General features: G+C 47.3%; 1 protein-coding gene across 2 annotated transcripts in view; it reads right to left on the reverse strand.

Annotated features, from left to right (window-relative positions):
* The window catches only part of spaca9 (sperm acrosome associated 9), a 67,126-nt gene extending 48,675 nt beyond the window's left edge, over nucleotides 1–18,451 (reverse strand). The window contains exons 1-2 of one of the 2 annotated variants that reach the window (XM_072488577.1): nucleotides 18,273–18,451; nucleotides 3,033–3,178 (exon numbers count right to left, since the gene is read on the reverse strand). In XM_072488577.1, the coding sequence (XP_072344678.1) occupies nucleotides 3,033–3,176 (144 nt within the window). In that variant the 5' untranslated portion in view covers nucleotides 3,177–3,178; nucleotides 18,273–18,451. The remainder of the gene's footprint in view (nucleotides 1–3,032; nucleotides 3,179–18,272) is intronic. The other variant, XM_072488578.1, reaches the window with a different exon arrangement.
* Between the last annotated feature and the right edge of the window lie 626 nt (nucleotides 18,452–19,077).

Raw genomic sequence — 19,077 nt, forward strand, 5'->3', positions numbered from 1 at the left:
CGGTCAGCCGAGCTGGGGTCCTGGGAGTCCATCCAAGATGGCAGCTCCCATTGGTCGCACATGGCTGGGGGTGCACAAAATGGCGGCGCCCGTCCATCGAACATGGCGCCCGCGGGACAAGATGGCGGCACCCAGGGGTCGCATGTGGCCCTGGAGTAGGAAGATGGCGGCACCCGCTGGTCGCACGGGGACTGTGGAGAGGTTTGTGGTGGCAGTCCGCATTCCCTGCTGGAGACCGCTGCGACCGCACGAGCCTGGCATACCACCACAAAGTGGCCCTTTTTACCGCATCCCTTGCAGGTGGATGCGCGGGCCGGGCAGCATGCTGGGGATGGTTGGCCTGCCCGCAAAAGTAGCAGCGGGGCCCCCCGCTGTTGCCAGGCCGCTTGGCAGCACAAGCTTGTGGGGGGATGGGGGATGTCTCGGGGTCTGCTGCGGAGGGGTTCCACACTGCCCAGGGGGCTGCCGCGCGGTCGGGAACGTAAGAGTGGGCGTTTCTGGAGGCCACATCCAGGGAACCTGCAAGGGCCCGTGCTTCCTTGAGGCACAGGGTGTCTTTTTCCAGCAATCACTGGCGGATTTGGGAGGACAGCATACCTGCCACGAAAGCGTCCCGGATCAAGAGTTCTGTGTGGTTGCTCGCCGAAACTTGCGGGCAGCGGCAGTTTCTCCCCAACACCAGTAGCGCACGGTAGAATTCTTCCAGCGATTCCCCAGGGATTTGTCGCCTCGTTGCTAGCAGATGTCGGGCGTAGACCTGGTAGACCGGGCGAATATAATGTTCTTTTAGCAGCTCTATTGTTGCATCGAAGTCTTCCGCATCCTCGATGAGTGTGTAAATTTCCAGGTTCACCCTCGAGTGCAGGACTTGCATTTTCTGTTCTTCCGTAGGTGTGTTTTCGGCTGTTCCGAGATATCCTTTAAAACTCGCCAGCCAGTGCTTGAAGATTGCCGCTGAGGTCGCCGCATGGGCGCTGAGTTGCAGACACTCCGGCTTGATTCGGAGCTCCATCCTTTGATATCTGGCTTATTAAATTGATGCACGATCAATGACCACGAAAGCGAGGTTGTAGTCCAACTGAAGGCTTTAATAAGCTAGATGTTTCCCCCAGCAGCTCAGGTACAGAATGAAGGCTGCTGGGGCGACACGGGCTCTTCTACCCCGCCTTGCAGGGCGTAGATACCATACAGCTTGACCAATAGGAAACATACAATACCTACCAATAGTGTTCCAGCATTACCAGGTACCGTAATACGTCTACACAGACTACCACACCCCCACAACACAAAGATGTGCAGGGTAGGTGGATTGGCCATGCTAAAATTGCCCCTAAATTAGAAAAAAAAAATAATTGGGTACTTTAAATTTATTACATAAAACAGGTGAAGCTTTTATAATGAAATTTCCTATTTCAAAATGGTTTTCCTACTTCTCCTGGCAGTGTTGCTGTACATTGGACTGTCTGTGGCTGAGATGACGGGCTTTGCTATATCCTCCAGTCTGCTCCTTGGCTGGTTAGAGGTGCACAAGCCCATGATAATTTTTGTTTAAATGTTTTTCAGAGAGAAAAGGTGCCTGGCATCATTGATGACACTAGAGCAGAGACTGGGTGGATTAAAAGTTTTGATCATGTGTGGTGGTATGTATTAGGGGTCATGTGGGACTGTGAAGCTGTGATGCTATTGGCTGACAGATCCCGGGTCCTGGTTGGCTGCTGACTCCTGGCTCCGCCCTGAAGGCGGAGTATAAGAACCTGAGCTTCTCCCCGCCGCTTCATTCTGTTGCTGAACTGCTGGGGACAAGTCTCGCTTAATAAAGCCTGAATCGACTTCATCACTTCTCGTCTCTCTCGTAAGTCATTGTGCGCTACAATTTATTAAGCGAGCTTAAAAGACTATGGAGCTCTGGATCGCCCCGGAATGCCTGCGGATCAGCCCCCACGCAGCGAACTCGGCAGCAGTATTTAAGCACTGGCAAGCATGTTTTGAAGGCTACCTCCGAACGGCCCCCGGCCGGATCACAGAAGACCAGAAAATGCAGGTCCTGCATTCGAGGGTAAGCCCGGAAATTTACCCTCTCATAGAAGACACAGAGGATTTCCCGACGGCGCTCGCATTACTGAAGGGCATCTACGTTCGGCCCGTTAACCAGGTCTACGTGCGCCACCAACTCGCAATGAGACGGCAAAGTCCCGGAGAATCGCTAGAAGAATTCTACGCCGTGCTGCTAATTTTGGGACGGGGCTGCAGCTGCCCGCCGGTGAACGTGATCCAACACACGGACATGCTAATTCGCGATGCTTTTGTGGCAGGTGTGAACTCTCCCCAAATCCGCCAAAGACTTTTAGAAAGAGAGTCGCTAGGACTCTCAGAGGCACGGGCCCTTGCAGCTTCCCTAGATGTGGCCTCGCAAAACGCCCGCGCCTACGGCCCCGACCGCGCGGCAGCCCCTTGGGCTCAGTGGACCCCCGTCGCGACAAACCCCCCCCCTCGCAGGCTTGCACGGTTAAAGCGCCAGACCATCCCGGGGGGGCCCGCTGCTATTTCTGCGGGCAAGCGAAACACCCCCGGCAGCGCTGCCCGGCCCGCGCAGCTATTTGTAAAAGCTGCGGCAAGAAGGGCCATTACGCGGCGGTGTGCCGGTCCCGGGGGGTCGCCGCAATCCCCGGAGAAGAACGAGCCCAGCATATCCCAAACGCTCCCCAACCCCCCCAGCGCCCCATGTGTGACCCGCGGGTGCCGCCATTTTGGGTCCCGGGCACCACGAGGGGAGGATGGGCGCCGCCATCTTGTGACCCCCAAGCTTTCCCAGAGTCTCTGCCAAGATAATATCCTCAGCTGTTACGGGAATTGAACCTGCGCTGTTGACATCATGAAGCAGCTGTTCGGCCAACTGAGCTAACCAACCCCCACTGATGATGTATATTAGCTATTAGTACAATAGTTTTTTGCTACAGTTAATACAGCTCTGATTTAAGCAGAATCCTCCTTTATGAGTAACTATGGAAAAATAAACACACCTAGTTAGTTACCTGTGAAAGAGTGGATACGGGTTTGGTCTTGTCATGAGCATTCTCACGAGTATGATCCAGAGCGGCAACAAATGTGAATTGCTGCTGTTTGAAGAGTAAGTAGCGTTGTTCCAGATCTCGCAAGGTAGCCTTCAGCTCATTCATGCCTTAATATGAAGCAGTTTAAACGTATTAAAGGTAACTCATTCACAATAAACTGATCCTATAGCAAGTGTAACAGTAAACCAAAAGGACTGTGAATAGAAACACATCATTTTCAACAGTTTCCTCAGAAATCTCCTAACTTTCTCTTCGATTTGGGCCAGAGATTCCCTCCAAAACACCCTAATCCTGGTTTACTTTCTGCTGCTGTTGTTAAAGTGCATTCTCTCCCTATGTTTCTTCTTCCAAATTGCATTACCTCACATTTCACTGCATTGAAGTTCATCTGTCAGGTTGCCCATTTGGCCAACTTGTCAATGTCCCTCTGAAGTCGCTCAGCGTCATCCTCCCAATTCACTATTCTCCATAGCTTAGTATCATCTGCAAATTTAGAGATTTTACCCTCGACACCCATCACTAAATCGTTTATATAAATCAGAAAAAGCAATGATCTCAACACTGAGCCCTGGGGATCGCCACTTTCCCCTGGTCTCCAGTCTGAGAAATGCCCATCTATACCTACCCTCGGTTCCTATCTCTTAGCCAACGTCTAATCCATGCTGCCAAGGGTCCATCAATCCCAAACATTTCTAATTTGCTAACCAACCTGCCATGTGGCACCATATTAAATGTTTTCTGGAAGTCCAAATATAGTACATCCAAAGCACTACCCTCATTTACTATCCATGACACCTCAACAAAGAACTAAATTAAATTTGTCAGACATGACCTGCCCTTGACAAAATCATGTTGACTGTCTAGTATTAACTTACTTTCCTCTAAGTATATATCTGTCTCATCTTGTATTATGGCCAAGTTCTCCTGCATATACTGCAGGAATTTCTCCCCTTCCATGCCCCACACTTTACCCTCCTCCCAGTCTACCTTAGGGTAATCGAAATCCCCAACTATCACAACCCTACTTGTTCTGCAGATTTCTATAATCTGCCTACAAATGCTCTCATCTCCTTCCTCCACACCATTTGGAGGTCTGTAATAAATACCCAACAAGGTAACCGCTTCCTTCCTGTTTCTCACCTCCAACCATATCGATTCTAATTCAGGAACTGTATCTCATTCAAGGGCTATGATACTATCTTTGAGCAAGACTCCTACACCTCCTCCCTTTTACCCACCCTGTTTCTACTAAAAACCTTGCGGTGTTCAAAAAGCATCTTGACAAACACATGGATAGGATGGGTATAGAGGGATACGGCACAAGGAAGTGCTAAAGGTTTTGGCAAAGTTTGGTATCATGACCGGTACAGGCTTGGAGGGCCGAAGGGCCTGTTCCTGTGTTGTATTGTTTTTTGTTCTTATAACCCGGGACATTTTATCCAATCCTGTTCTGGCTTGAGCCATGTTTCTGCCAATGTTACTTGGTCATATCCACCTAGTACAATTTCTCTTTCCAGTTCCCCAATTTTGTTCACTATACTCTGTGCATTTTCATACATACAACTTAACCCTGCCCTTATCTCTTTCTTGTCCATTGGGAGGCGACAATTTTTTTGTTCACTGTCAACACTCAAGCCTTCCACCACTTCCTTTTCCCTATTCCCCATCTTCTCTCTTTTGCCCTCATTGGTACTTCTAAAACTAGGCCCATTAGTCAACCCACCCACCCTGTTTTACAAGTTTAAATCCACCCCCACTACACTATTTACTCTCTCAGCCAGGAGATTAGTACCATTCCGGCTCAGGTGAAGCCCATCTCTTCTGAACAGCTTTCTCCTTTCCCAAAGGTGATCCCAATGTCCCAATAATCAAAACCCTCCCTTCTACACCATCCTTCAAGCCATGCATTTACCTCCTTGATCTGCCTTTGCCTAAATGGTGAAGCTCATGGTACAGGTAGTAAGTATTTTTACCCCCTGGAGGTCCTGCGTTTCAACCTACTCCCTAACTCCTGAAACTAGTCCAGAAAGACCTTCAAGCTGTCCCTCCCTTTGTTGTTGGTTCTTTCATGAACCACAATTTCGGTTGTTCACCCTCCCTTTCCAGAAGTTTGTTTGGCTGATACGTTATGTCCCAAATCCTTGCACCCTGGATGCAACAGACCATATAGGACTCATGATCTCGGCTGAAAACTAGACTATCTATCCCTTGAACTATTGAGTCACCCACTACTAATCACCTGCCAGCCTCCCTCTCTTTTCCCTAGGTAGCCTCAGACACCTGGGTACTTTTCCCTCGAGTCACCTACCCCTGATTCAGTTGCGTTGCGGACTTCACAGGCATGTAAAATTTCATACCTATTAGACAACTCCAAGGAGTCCTGAGTTTCCTGGACCCGCTGCCTCTTTTGCTTTCTCCTGCTATCCTTACAATCCTCCTTGCCTGCCTATCATGAAATGGAGTGGTTACCCTCTGGTAGGATTGTTCCAGAAACCTCTCTCCCTCTTGCATGCTGCGCAATGAAGAGAGTCGCTCCTCCATATCAGCCACATGTTGTTCAAAGACTGCTATCCTTTGGCACTTCATGCAGATGTGACTGTCCTGGATGTCTTTTGTGTCCAAAACCTCCTACAGCTTGCAAGCCACACACATCACAAGCTTTCCCAGAGTCTCTGCCAAGATAATGCGCACTCTGAGACTCTAGCAGCCCCTTTCTCTCGCTCTCTCTTGTTTCTGGTTTGGTTTGGTTTGGTTTGGTTTGGTTTGGTTTGGTTGGGTTTGGTTTGGTTTGGTTTGGTTTGGATTGGTTTGGTTGGGTTTGGTTTGGTTTGGTTTGGTTTGGTTGGGTTTGGTTTGGTTTGGTTTGGTTTGGATTGGTTTGGTTGGGTTGGGTTGGGTTGGGTTGGGTTTGGTTTGGTTGGGTGAGGCAGTTTCAGCTAAAAAAAAAATCAATGTAACTGATATTAAAAGATGGAGGCCTCTCAGAGATATATTTCTAGCGCTTTTAAACCAGCATTCGTAAAACATATTTAGAATCCAAGAATTTTTAGGAACAGAAGAAGTAGCCCATTTTGCCCCTGCAGCCTGCTCTGCCATTCATTTAGCTCATGGCTTCATTTACTTTGGGCAGCACGGTAGCATAGTGGTTAGCACACTTGCTTCACAGCTCCAGGGTCCCAGGTTCGATTCCCTGCTGGGTCACTGGCTGTGCGGAGTCTGCACGTTCTCCCCGTGTCTGCGTGGGTTTCCTCCGGGTGCTCCGGTTTCCTCCCACAGTCCAAAGATGTGCGGGTTAGGTGGATTGGCCATGCTAAATTGCCCTTAGTGTCCAAAAAGGATAGGTGGGGGTTACTGGGTTATGGGGATAGGGTAGATACGTGGGCTTGAGTCAAGTGCTCTTTGTAAGGGCTGGTGCAGACTCGATGGGCAAATGGCCTCCTTCTGCACAGTAAATTCTATGATCTATGATCTATGAGTACCCAGCTTAGCTCCCTATCCCTTGATATCCTTACCTAACAGAACTCTGTTGATCTCAGCCTAGAAATGTTCCATGCAGTTTCCACACCTTTTGGGGCGAGGTTCCTATTAACCTTTGAAAAAGTGCTTCTTGATTTATAATTATGTCCCCATATTATTGATTCCCCAATCAGAGGAAACGGTTTATTTGTATCTATTGGACTGAATCTTGATAGTATTTTAGATCACACAGATCACCCCTTAATTTTCTAAACTCGAGAGAATATAAGCCAAGTTTCTGCAACCTCTCCTCACAACTTAACTCTCTAAGCCCGGTCATTGTAGAATCCAACGAAGAGACACAGGAACTCAAGGGAGGATAAAATGAACTCAGGTTATGCGGCACGGTGGTGCAGTGGTTAGCACAGCCTCCACAAACCAAAGATATGCAGGGTAGGTGCATTGGCCATGTTAAATTGCCCCTTAATTGGGAAAAAAAGAATTGGGTTCTCTAAGTTAAAAAAAAATGAACTCAGGTTTATTTAGGTATACACAATTAACTCTTCACCCCAAAGTGTTACCTTCCCTGCACCCAGATTGGGGTTTTAACAGTGAGGTTTCCCCTTGTTAAGGGGAAACCCTGTCCCGTTTTACCGGGGGAATTCATACTCAGTGGTAGTCACGGGGCACTGGATGGTGCACAGCCCATAGCCTCCAAAGCTCTTGTGAATCTGTTCTGCACCCCTCCAAGGTCAATATATTCTCTCTGATGAAATAGATGCAGTACACTAAATAGAGTCTAACCAGAGATATCTGTAACTGTAACATAACTTCCCCCACTTTGTCTTCCAGGCCATTCGTGATAAAGGAAGCAGTCTATTCGCCTTTTTGATTGTTTGCCTGTAATATCCCAAGACGGAACTATGGGGTGGGAATGATTATCTTCCCTGTGGCCCTCACAGAGTACGAGCTCCACCGCATGGGGAACTCTATTAACCAATGTATAAAAGGACGGCTAGTAAGGCACCGACCAGAGAAGGAACCCGGTAGAGATCTGCCGGATAGTGTACATATTGTTATTGTAAATAAACCTAAGTTCTTGGGGAATCAATAATGACGGGACATCATTTTCAATCAAGAAGCACTTTTTCACACAAAGATTGATAGGAACCTCTCTCCAAAAGATGTGGAAACTGCATTGAACAAAATTTCTAGACTGAGATCAATAGATTTCTGTTCAGTAAGGATATCGGTGTGGACTCCCCGTGTCCTTATTAAACTGGAGATGAGGAGTAAACTGGTTTGCTGTCGACGCTGCAACCTACTTGGCTGAGCCACCTCCCCCATTTTCTGGACCCAGTTTGGAGCCAATTATTTTGCCATGCCTCTGGGCAATTAGATGCATTTGACGCCAGTGTTGAAGACACAGAAAGGATGCGTTACTTCTTCCGGGCCAATAACATTACAGGGAACGCACGCCAGACGGTCATACTGTTGATGGTCTGCGGGGTGCATACATTCGGGGTGATCCGGAATCTCACATACCCAGCGGTGTCAGATGCGCACTCGTTCGATCAACTCGTGGCACAACACATTAACCCGGACCCGACAGTAATCGTTCAAAGGTATCGTTTGAATATGGTGGCGAGGTCCCCCAGTGACTGCATCATCTTCATCTGTCTACTTCCCTGTGCAATTTCCTGCTCCAATCTGCATTACAGGTACTATCCCTCTTAATTTAGTGTTGTTGCTCTTCCTTTCTGAGAAAGTTACACTATATAATTTTATATTTTTCTTTAATTTCTATGGTGGATTTTAAGCACTTGCTTAAGATTCAAATGCTTTGTTTACTTGCTTATTAGTCCTTCCTCCTGCTCAAGCATCCTTCTTTTTCCAACTGATGTATAATTATTTTTTAAAAATCCTTCCACCCCTTCACTTTCCATCCTAGATTTGTATTTCTTGCTGAAGTTTGAATGGTACATAATAGGGATGTTAGAGGTTAGAACATAGATTTTACAGTGCAGAAGGAGCCCATTCGGGCCCATCAAGTCTGCACTGCCCTTGGAAAGATCACCCTACCTAAGCCCACACCTCCACCCTATCCCCGTAACCCCACCTAAACCTTTTGGATGCTGAGGGCAATTTAGCATGGCCAATTCATCTAACCTGCACATCTTTGGACTATGGGAGGCACCCGGAGGACAAGGGGAGAACGTGCAGACTCCGCACAGACAGCGACCCAAGCCAGGAATCGAACCTGGGACCCTGGAGCTGTGAAACAACTGTGCTAACCACTCCAGGGAGGTTATCTCCAATAGCTAAACACCTGGACAGGTGATGAATTCACCGTGTGCCAATATGGCTAACTAACTTACTACGATAGCCAAAATACCTCCTAAGGGTTTGTCCCTAATCCCCCTTAGCAGCACAGAAAGGCCATTCCCAAATAGTTTCATAAGCTCAAATAATTTTCTTTAATAGCTTAGACTACATAAGCACTTAAAACAAATCTTATATGGCTTGCTGCCACTTGTGAGTCATAATTGTAATTCATAAATTCTGTGTCTGGCTTATCAGGATACACTTTTGAGCATCACAGTTCCATCGGGGGAAGTTGTAAACTACAACTCTCATGAGGCATCTCTTTCCCTTTCCAGCCCTCAGGCACAGCAGGAGTCAATTTCACTTTGGTCTGCCTTTTGAAGTCAATAGGAAGAAAATCGTGTGTATGTGTAATGATTCGCCAATCCATTCCTGGAAACATAGAAAGTTATGGTGCTGAAAGAGGCTGATCAAGAACTGTCCAGCCTAATCCCACTTGCCAGCTTTTGGCCTGTAGCCTTACTGGTTACAATATTTCAAATGCACATCTAAGCCCTTTCTTAATGAGAACAAGATTTTTGCCTCAACCACTCTCTTTCTCAGGCAATGAGCTCAAGATGCCAAACATCCTCTGGATGAAATATTTCTCCACAGGTCCCCTCTAATTCTTCTATGAACTACTTTACATCTATGCCCCCAGTTATGACCTCTCTGCTAAGGAAATGAGAACCTTCCTAATCACTCTATCTAGCCTCTCATAATTTTAGATACCTCAATTAAATATCTCCTCATCCCCTGATTTTCCAAAAAGGACCACAACCCTCTTCAATCTATTCACAAATTAAAACATTTCCAATCCTGGCAACAGCCTCTTAAATATTCTCTACCCTCTCGAGTGTGATCGCACCCTTCCTGTAATATGATGACCAGAACAGTACTCAGGCTTAGGTCGAGCATTTTATATAGTTCCTGCATAACCTCCCTGCTCTTGTCCACCATGATGCTTGCAATAGTCCGAGTTCACAACGAGGAGGCTGCTTCAATCACAAAGTGATTTATTTGAACAACAAAGAGGTGAAACTATATACAGGCACAGCAACTAGTAATATGGGTCTTTACTCCTGGACTCCCGGGTCCACACTCACCAGGCCCTGAGTTTTCTTCCAATTGATCATGGTTTGTACGCTCCTGCGCAATAGGCCTCGGGCGGGTCACGTGGCCTGCTAACGATTGCTCCTTAAAGGGGCCACGCAACCACATCCCTCCCCCTTAAGTCCCTCCTTGGCTTCTCACTCTAACTAGATCCATAGACCACAATCAGTAAGAATAAACAACAACACCTCCTCCATGATAGACCTCCTTAAAGGGGCCCCGTAAGGCTGTGAACTTAGCCCTCTACTATACTCCCTATACACACGACTGCGTGGCAAAATTTGGCTTCAACTCCATCTACAAGTTTGCTGACGACACGACCGCAGCGGGTCGGATCTCGTACGTGAGTCAGAATACAGGAGGGAGATAGAGAACCTAGTGGAGTGGTGTAACAACGACAATTTCTCCTTCAATGTCAGCAAAACTAAAGAGCTGGTCATTGACTTCAGGAAGCAAAGTATTGTACAGGTGCAGAAGTAACAGGGTTGTTGTTATGTGTCATGTGAGAGCACCTTTAAGAAATAAATGTGTATATAGTTATCTATAGTGAGAGTACCTTTAAGAAATGGGTGTTTATTACCGCAGTGATGTCAGAGAGTGGGTGGAGCTGGGCTGTCTGTCAGCTTTTTACTTTCGTTTTCAGAGCTGGATAGCTGCAGTCATAGCCAGAAGGTGTATTAGAGTCTCTCTCTGTAATCTAAAGAATGTAAATCGATCCTTTGGTGATTTAAAACTAATAACTGCTCTCAGTAGTGACTTTAACCTGATGTGCTTCTGTTGAAAGGTTTTAAGTCTTAGGATGTTAAAAGGAAAGTAAGAATTACTTAGTGTTGTATTCCTTGAGGGTTGCTAAGATGTTCATAGAATAAACATTGTTTTGCTTTAAAAAATACTTTTCCATTTCTGCTGTACCACATGTGCAGAGTGGGCCGTGTGCTCCCCATACCACAATCTAGTAAAAGTTGTGGGTCAGGTGAACTCCATGATACACTTTGGGGTTCTCTAACCCTGGCCCATAACAAATGGGTGACTTCAACTTCCCTAACATTGACTGGAACCTCCTTACTGCAAATGGTTTGGATGGTGCAGGTTTTGTCAGGTGTGTACAAGAAGGTTTCCTGACTCAATATGTAGATAGGCCGACTAAGGGGGAGGCCATATTGGACTTGGTGCCCGGCAACGAACCAGGCCAGGTGTCAGATGTCTTGGTGGGAGGGCACTTCGGTGACAGTGACCACAGCTCCTTGACCTTTACCATAGTCATGGGGAGGGATAGGAACAGACAGTATGGGAAGGTATTTAATTGGGGGAGGGGAAATTATACTGCTATTAGACAGGAGCTGAGGAGCATAAAGTGGGAACAATTGTTCTTGGGGAAATGCACAACAGTAATGTGGGGGTTGTTTAAGGAGCACTTGCTGCGAGTGCTGAATAGTTTTGTCGCACTGAGACGAGGAAAGAATGGTAAGAGGAAGGAATGGTAAGGTGAAGGAGCCTTGGATAACAAGAGAAGTGGAGCTTCTAGTCAAGAGGAAGAAGGAAGCTTATGTAAGGTTGAGGAAGCAAGGATCTGGCACGGCTCTAGAGGGTTACAAGGTAGCCAGGAAGGAACTCAAAAATGGACTTAGGAGAGCTAGAAGGGGGCATGAAAAAGCCCTGGCGGGAAGGATTAGGGAAAACCCCAAGGCATTCTACACTTATGTGAGAAATAAGAGGATGATCAGAGTGAAAGTAGGGCCAATCAGGGATAGTGGAGGGAACTTGTGCCTAGAGTCTGAGGAGATGGGGGAGGCACTAAATGAATATTTTGCTTCAGTATTCACTAGAAAGAGGGACCTTGTTGCTCATGAGAACAGTGTGAACCAGGTTAATAGAGTCGAACAGATTAATATTAAGAAGGAGAATGTGCTGGAAATTTTGAAAAGTATCAGGATAGATAAGTCCCCTGGGCCTGATGGGATATACCCAAGGTTACTACGGGAAGAGAGGGAGGAGATTGCTCCGCCGTTGGCGATGATCTTTGCATCCTCACTCTCCACTGGAGTAGTACCGGATGATTGGAGGGAGGCGAATGTTGTTCCCCTGTTCAAGAAAGGGAATAGGGAAATCTCTGGGAATTACAGACTCATCAGTATTACGTCTGTTGTGAGCAAAATATTGGAAAGGATTCTGAGAGATAGGATTTATGATTATTTAGAAAAACTTAGTTTGATTAAAGATAGTCAGCATGGCTTTGTGAGGGGCAGGTCATGCCTCACAAGCCTCATTGAATTCTTTGAGGGTGTGACGAGACACATTGATGAAGGTCGGGCAGTGGATGTGGTGTATATGGATTTCAGTAAGGCTTGGATGAGGAAGTGGAAGGGTGGGTTAGTAAGTTTGCCAATGACACGAAGATTGGTGGAGTTGTAGACAGTGTTGAGGGCTGTTGCAGGTTACAACAGGAAATTGACAGGATGCAGAGCTGGGCTGAGAAGTGGCAGATGGAGTTCAACCTAGATAAATGTGAAGTGATTCATTTTGGAAGGTTGAATTTGAATGCTGGGTTAAAGGCAGTATTCTTGGAAGTGTGGAGGAACAGAGGGATTTTGGGGTCCACGTACATAGATCCCTCAAAGTTGCCACCCAGGTTGATAGGGTTGTGAAGAAGGTGTATGGTGTGTTGGCTTTCATTAACAGGGGGATTGAGTTTAAAGGCCGTTTGGTTTTGCTGGAGCTTTATAAAACACTAGTTAGACCACACTTGGAATATTGTGTCCAGTTCTGGTGCCTCATTAAAGGAAGGATGTGGATGCTTTGGAGAGGGTACAGAGGAGATTTACTGGGATGCTGCCTGGAATGGAGGGCATGTCTTATGAAGAAAGATTGAAGGAGCGAGGGCTTTTCTCACTGGAACGAAGAAGGAAGAGAGGTGACTTGATAGAGGTGTACAAGGTGATGAGAGGCATGGATAGAGTGGATAGCCAGAGACTTTGCCCCAGGGTGGAAATGGCTGTCACGAGGGGACATAGTTTAAGGTGATTGGAGGAAGGTATAGGGGAGATGTCAGAGGTAGGTTCTTTACACAGAGAGTGGTGGGTGCGTGGAATGCACCGCCAGCAGAGGTGGTGGAGTCTGAGTCATTTGGGACATTTAAGCGACTCTTGGACAGGCGCATGGACAGCAGTAAATTGAAGTGGTGTAGGTTAGGTTGATCTTAGATTAGGATAAATGGTCGGCACAACATCGTGGGCCAAAGGGCCTGGACTGTGCTGTACTGTTCTATGTTCTATGTAACCCCTGTCTGCATCAACGGGGCTGAGGTGGAGATGGTTGACAGCTTCAAATACCTAGGTGTGCACATCACCAAAAATCTGAACTGGTCCACCCACGTTGACGCTACGGCCAAGAAAGCACAACAGCGCCTATACGTCCTCAGGAAACTAAGGAAATGTAGCATGTCCACATTGATTAACAACTTTTACAGGTGCACCATTGAAAGCATCCTGTCTGGCTGCATCACAGCCTGGTGTGGCAACTGTCTCAGACCGGAAGAAACTACAGAGAGTCGTGAACACTGCCCAACCCATGCGGACCCGACACCCATCCATTGACTCTGTCTACACCTCCGGCTGCCTTGGGAAAATGGGCAGCATAATCAAAGACCCCTCCCACCCGGCTTACTCACTCTTCCATCGGGCAGGAGATTCAAAAGTCTGAGAACACGCACTAACAGATTCAAAAACAGCTTCTTCCCCGCTGTTACCAGACTCCTAAACGGCCCTCTTATGGACAGATCTAGGGCGAAACTCTCCGGAAACGGCGCGATGTCCGCCGACTGGCGCCCAAAATGGCGCAAATCAGACGGGCATCGCGCCGCCCCAAAGGTGCGGAATGCTCCGCATCTTTGGGGGCCGAGCCCCAACCTTAAGGGGCTAGGTCGGCGCCGGACGAATTTCTGCCCCGCCAGCTGGCGGAAAAGGCCTTTGGCATCTCCGGGCGGCGCATGCGCAGTGGAGGGAGTCTCTTCCGCCTTCGCCATGGTGGAGACCGTGGCGGAGGTGGAAGGGAAAGAGTGCCCCCACAGCACAGGCCCGCCCGCGGATCGGTGGGCCCCGATCGCGGGCCAGGCCACCGTGGGGGCACCCCCCGGGGCCAGATCGCCCCGCGCCCAGGACCCCGGAGCCCGCCCGCGCCGCCTTGTCCCGCCGGTAAGGTAGGTGGTTTAATCTACGCCGGCGGGACAGGCATTTTAGCAGCGGGACTTCGGCCCATCCGGGCCGGAGAATCGAGCGGGGGGGCCCGCCAACCGGCGCGATACCCGCCCCCGCCGAATCTCAGGTGCCGGAGACTTCGGCAACCGGCGGGGGCGGGATTCACGCCAGCCGCCGGCGATTCTCCGACCCAGCGGGGGGTCGGAGAATCTCGCCCCTGATCTTTTCACACATCTTCTCTACTGAGTAGTACTACACTCCTGTATGCTTCACCCGATGCCTGTGTCTATGTATTTACATTGTGTATTTTATGTTTGCCCTATTATGTATTTTTTTCATCTGTCTGATGATCTGTCTGAGCTGCACGCAGAACAATACTTTTCACTGTACCTCGGTACACATGACAATAAACCAAAACCAATGCTATGTACATTACAGGATAATAACAGGTAACTATTTACAATGAGGGCGAAACCATAAAAAGGGGGTGATAAGGTACAGTCTTTACTAAGGTCAGTCTATCAGGCGATTCCAAGGTCTGGTGGACTGCATACGTTCTCTGGCAGGTTCTTCTGCTATCCAGCTAGTGGTGGTGGTGTCAATAGCAGCAGGTGGTTGTGTAAAGGTCTCAGAAAGTGCGTTGGTGCAGCCAAACCCCCCCCCCCCCCCCCCACCTCCATTTCCTTCTGAAGTAGCAAGAGGGGCCTCTTCTTAAACAACCAGTTCCCTCATTTCTGGCTCTGATGAAGTAACTTTAGAGTTACCACTGGATCAACATGTTTTGCGGTCGAAGTTGCAGCTTCTCTCCTTATGTGGTTCAAGTGCTTTTGCACCTCTCTCCCTTGTACATCCATCAAATAAGACACCGGCATAGATCTTGCTATGACACTCCCAGGTAACCATAATGGTTCAACCCCAAAGTTTCTAACAAAAATTAGATCTGCTTTGAAATATCTGTTACCTTTGGTCGAGTCATGGTATTTCTTTTGCGTAGCTTGCCTCGCCTCCACCCTTCCACCAAATTGGGGAACACCAGGTCCAGCCGAGTTCGGAGACAATGGCTCATCAACATTTCCGCTGGTGAAACCCCAGTGCTAATGGGGTGGGGTGGGGTGGTGTTGTTTGAAAGGAGGATATTGGCCAGCTTGAGACGCAATGGCCTATCTGGCGGCTTTTTCATGGCAGATTTGAAGATTTGCACTGCTCTTCCTGTCAGGCCAGGTGATAAGGTGGGTGTGCGGATGTGCTGGATACAATTGGTCCGCATAAAATGCTGGAATTCCACCCCCGTAAAGGCAGTGCCGTTATCCAAAATTATTGGGAGGTCATGAATCGCCAAAATTCGTCTTAAAGTTTCAATGGTGGCTGCCAAAATCGTTGTACAGATTTCTTGGATGTCTAACCACTTGGAGTGGACTCCACCTGCACCAGAACACTTTTCCTAGGAAGGGACCTGCAAAATCTATATGCAAACTTGTCCAATTGTGGCCAGGGATGCCACAGGCAGCAGGGGTCAGTTGTGACTGGCAAAAATCACACTGGTGGACCAGGTTCTCAATGTCTTTGTCGATGCCCAGCCACCATATGTAGCTCCTGGCCAAAATTTTCATTTTGGTTTGCCCAGAGTGCGCACTTTGTACCTCTTGCAGTAGCGGCTCTCTTGCTGGAGGTGGTACCATCACCCAGGATCCCCCCCCCCCCCAGTAATACCCCTTCTTCACAACTGATTTGTCTTTCCTCAGTTGGTAGGGTCTGAGCTGCTCCGATTTATCATAATGCCAGCCAGATAAAACCATCAGCTTAACTTTTGACAGGACTGTGTCCCTCTAAGTCCAATTCCTAATATAAGTCGATGTCACTGGCAAGGTAGCCAAAACATTTAAAGCCAGGCATTTTCTTGTGACACCGGGAGTGGAACCACACTTTGATGGAGTGGGAGCTTTGGAAACCTCAGTCCCCAGCCGATGTTGAAAAACATACTATAGGCAGCCAAAAGCAGAGCCCATCCCTGCACCCTAGCCAAAGCAATGGTGGGATGGGCTTATCCTTGCAGAGTAAACCCAATAATGGTTATGATCGTAAAACAGTGACCATTAACTTATTGATGAACATTTTTGACACTGTATACCACTGCCAGGCCCTCTTTTCCAATTTGCGAATATCTTCTTTCTGCATCTGTTAATGTCTGGGAGGTGAAGGCAATGGGCCGGCCGGTGCCATCTTCCATCTTGTGTGATAAGACTACTCCTACCCCATCGCATAAGATTATCTATTGATCTGGGTCAAAATGAACTAGTAAATTGGATGATTGTAAAGCTACCTTGACCTGATCGAAGGCCTGTTGCTGCGGGTCTTTCCAGTGCCTTCGCTGGTATGTTTTAGGTGATGGTGCAATGGTGCTAACGTTGTTGTTAAGTTTGGAATGAATCAGCCGTAGTAATTGACCATGCCCAAAAATTATTTTAATTTCATGACAATTTTGGTGCAGGAACCTCTCTGATTGCTTTCACCTTATCTTCTAAGGGGTGTAGGCATTTGCCATTAATTTTATACCCCAAATATGTGACTTCATTGACTGAAAGGTGCACTTTTGCCTTTTTAGTCTTATGCCTGCATCTCTGAACTGCTAAAGGATTTCCTCCAGGCGAGCCAGATATTCTTCCTGTGAAACTCCCATCATCAAATGACATCTAAGTACACCACAACTTTTGGAATTCCTTGTAGCAAGATCTCCATTGTGTCTTGGAAGATTCTACATGCAGACGATATGCCAAAAGGCAACTTTGTATACTGGAGAAGTTCCCTATGTGTGTTGATCATTGCATCTTTCCTGGAGTCTTCATCCAGCTCAAGTTGTAGGTAAGCATGACTCAAGTTGAGTTGTGTGTATGTAAGGCCCCCCACCAGCTTTATGTAATAGTCTTCTATCCTAGGGATAGGATACTTGTTGAGTTGGGCTGCTTGGTTTATGGTGAGTTTGTCATTGCCACAGATCCTGAAAGTGCAGTCAGGTTTTAGGGCAGGAACAATAGGGGACGTCCATTCGGGGAATTGTATTGCCCATCTGATTACTAATTTATCCAAATATATCAATTTGGCCTCCACTTTCTGATGTAGAGCGTATGGGACGGGCTGAGCTCTGAAGAATTTTGGTATGGATTTGGGGTTCACATAGATTTTGGCCTTGACCCCCTTGTACTTGGCCCGGCTCATTTTGAAAAATGCCTTTTACTTGCACAGGATCTCTTGAAAAGCACCATCCATTATTTAAAAAAATTCTAGTCAACTTAGCTTTATCCGTCGTAGCCAGTCCTGCCCCATGAGGCTCCGCCCCTGATCTTCCACAACGATCTCGTCCCCTCCCAACTCTCTCCTTTCATCACCCATCTCCTTCCCCCCGTCCCCTTCACAGGACTTGACAACCCCCCCCCCCCCCAATCTCCTTTCCACCCACCCCCTCCATCCATTCCCTATCCCCCTCATCTCCTCCGATCCCCAATCTATCTCACCCCCGTCCACCCCCAGATATAAGTGTGCCGCATCAATTCTATTGTAGCCACGACACGATCAGCCGCAAGCCTAAGGAAAGGGGAGTGGAATTCGGGTACTAACTTTGCACAATGTTCCTACATGCCTTACTGTAATGTACAGCGATGCTGCTGGATGCATTGTTGCACATGGAACAATCTCATACATAGCGTAAACAATGTAAGTGTGTTGAAATGTCATATTGCAGTTCCGCATTTAGCATTTGTAAACATACGTTAGGTTTTGCAGGAGTTTATTGAAGATGTTGAGGATTGATAAACCAGCAGCAACACAACCATTTCAAAATGCGTCGTTCTCATGATCTACACCGAGCAAAGAACATTAATCTCCAGGCTGTGTTTAAACATGGAATTAAAAACCTTTCAAACGATCTTGATCTCAGAAAGAAGATACCATCGATGAAATAAATACACTGATGTTCTGAATGTTAATTAATACAATGCAAATTTGCAATGCAACATGGAGTACATATTTCACCTCGATGGTGCATCATTAATAGTGAAACAATTGCTTTGTGTTAACCTACCTGAATCTTTGAAAAATGGATCTCGGATTATACCCAAATCTTTATTTCAATGCGTTGTTTTTTGTGTTCCGGGTGGACTATTTCCTTCCAACCTGGTTAGTTTGTTACATTAATTGGATACATTTTCAGTTGGCACTATACTGCACCTAGTGACCATTGTTTAACTTCATTACCTAGCAACTGGACTGAGCCAAAGACACGTAATTCACGTTAACCCTCTCACTCACGTATCCATATTAACCAATGTGTCTCCTGAGGCGTTCCTCCAAGTTAAATGCTAAAGTACATTTGGTCAGTATGAAAATCGAGTGTTGTAATAATTGTACTTTCCACGGTGCCTTCAGCTACAATTGTCTTCCATTGCTCCTGCAGATATGGCTCTTTGTACGCCTTGGCTTACATTGACCTGTTTTTTGCTGTCAGCATTCACCGTTATTACTCAAACCAACACCAACTTTGCGAGTTTGGACATGCGCGGAGTACAGCGTAATGAGTGAGTGAGTTATACGGCCCAATTATACGGCTGACATTATACTGTCAACGTTCACAGCTTTGGGAGTCCAGAAATGGAATCGTGCGAAACTGAGAAACATGTTGCTGTCAGTGAACCTAAGCTCCTCCATAGGGTGCGCTGTCGAGATTCTTACAGACTGCAATCCCCCTTTACAATCACGGTGTGGCCAGAACTTCCACTCGAATGTTGTTAGTCTTGCCGAAAAGATCCTGGGAAAAAGCCACGCCTTGCCGAATGAGATGTGACTGAGTTTTTAGACCTCAATTTTCTCTGCATCGCTGCTTCAAATCC

This window comes from Scyliorhinus torazame, chromosome 22 (genome assembly GCF_047496885.1).
Source record: "Scyliorhinus torazame isolate Kashiwa2021f chromosome 22, sScyTor2.1, whole genome shotgun sequence".
Taxonomy (NCBI): domain Eukaryota; kingdom Metazoa; phylum Chordata; class Chondrichthyes; order Carcharhiniformes; family Scyliorhinidae; genus Scyliorhinus; species Scyliorhinus torazame.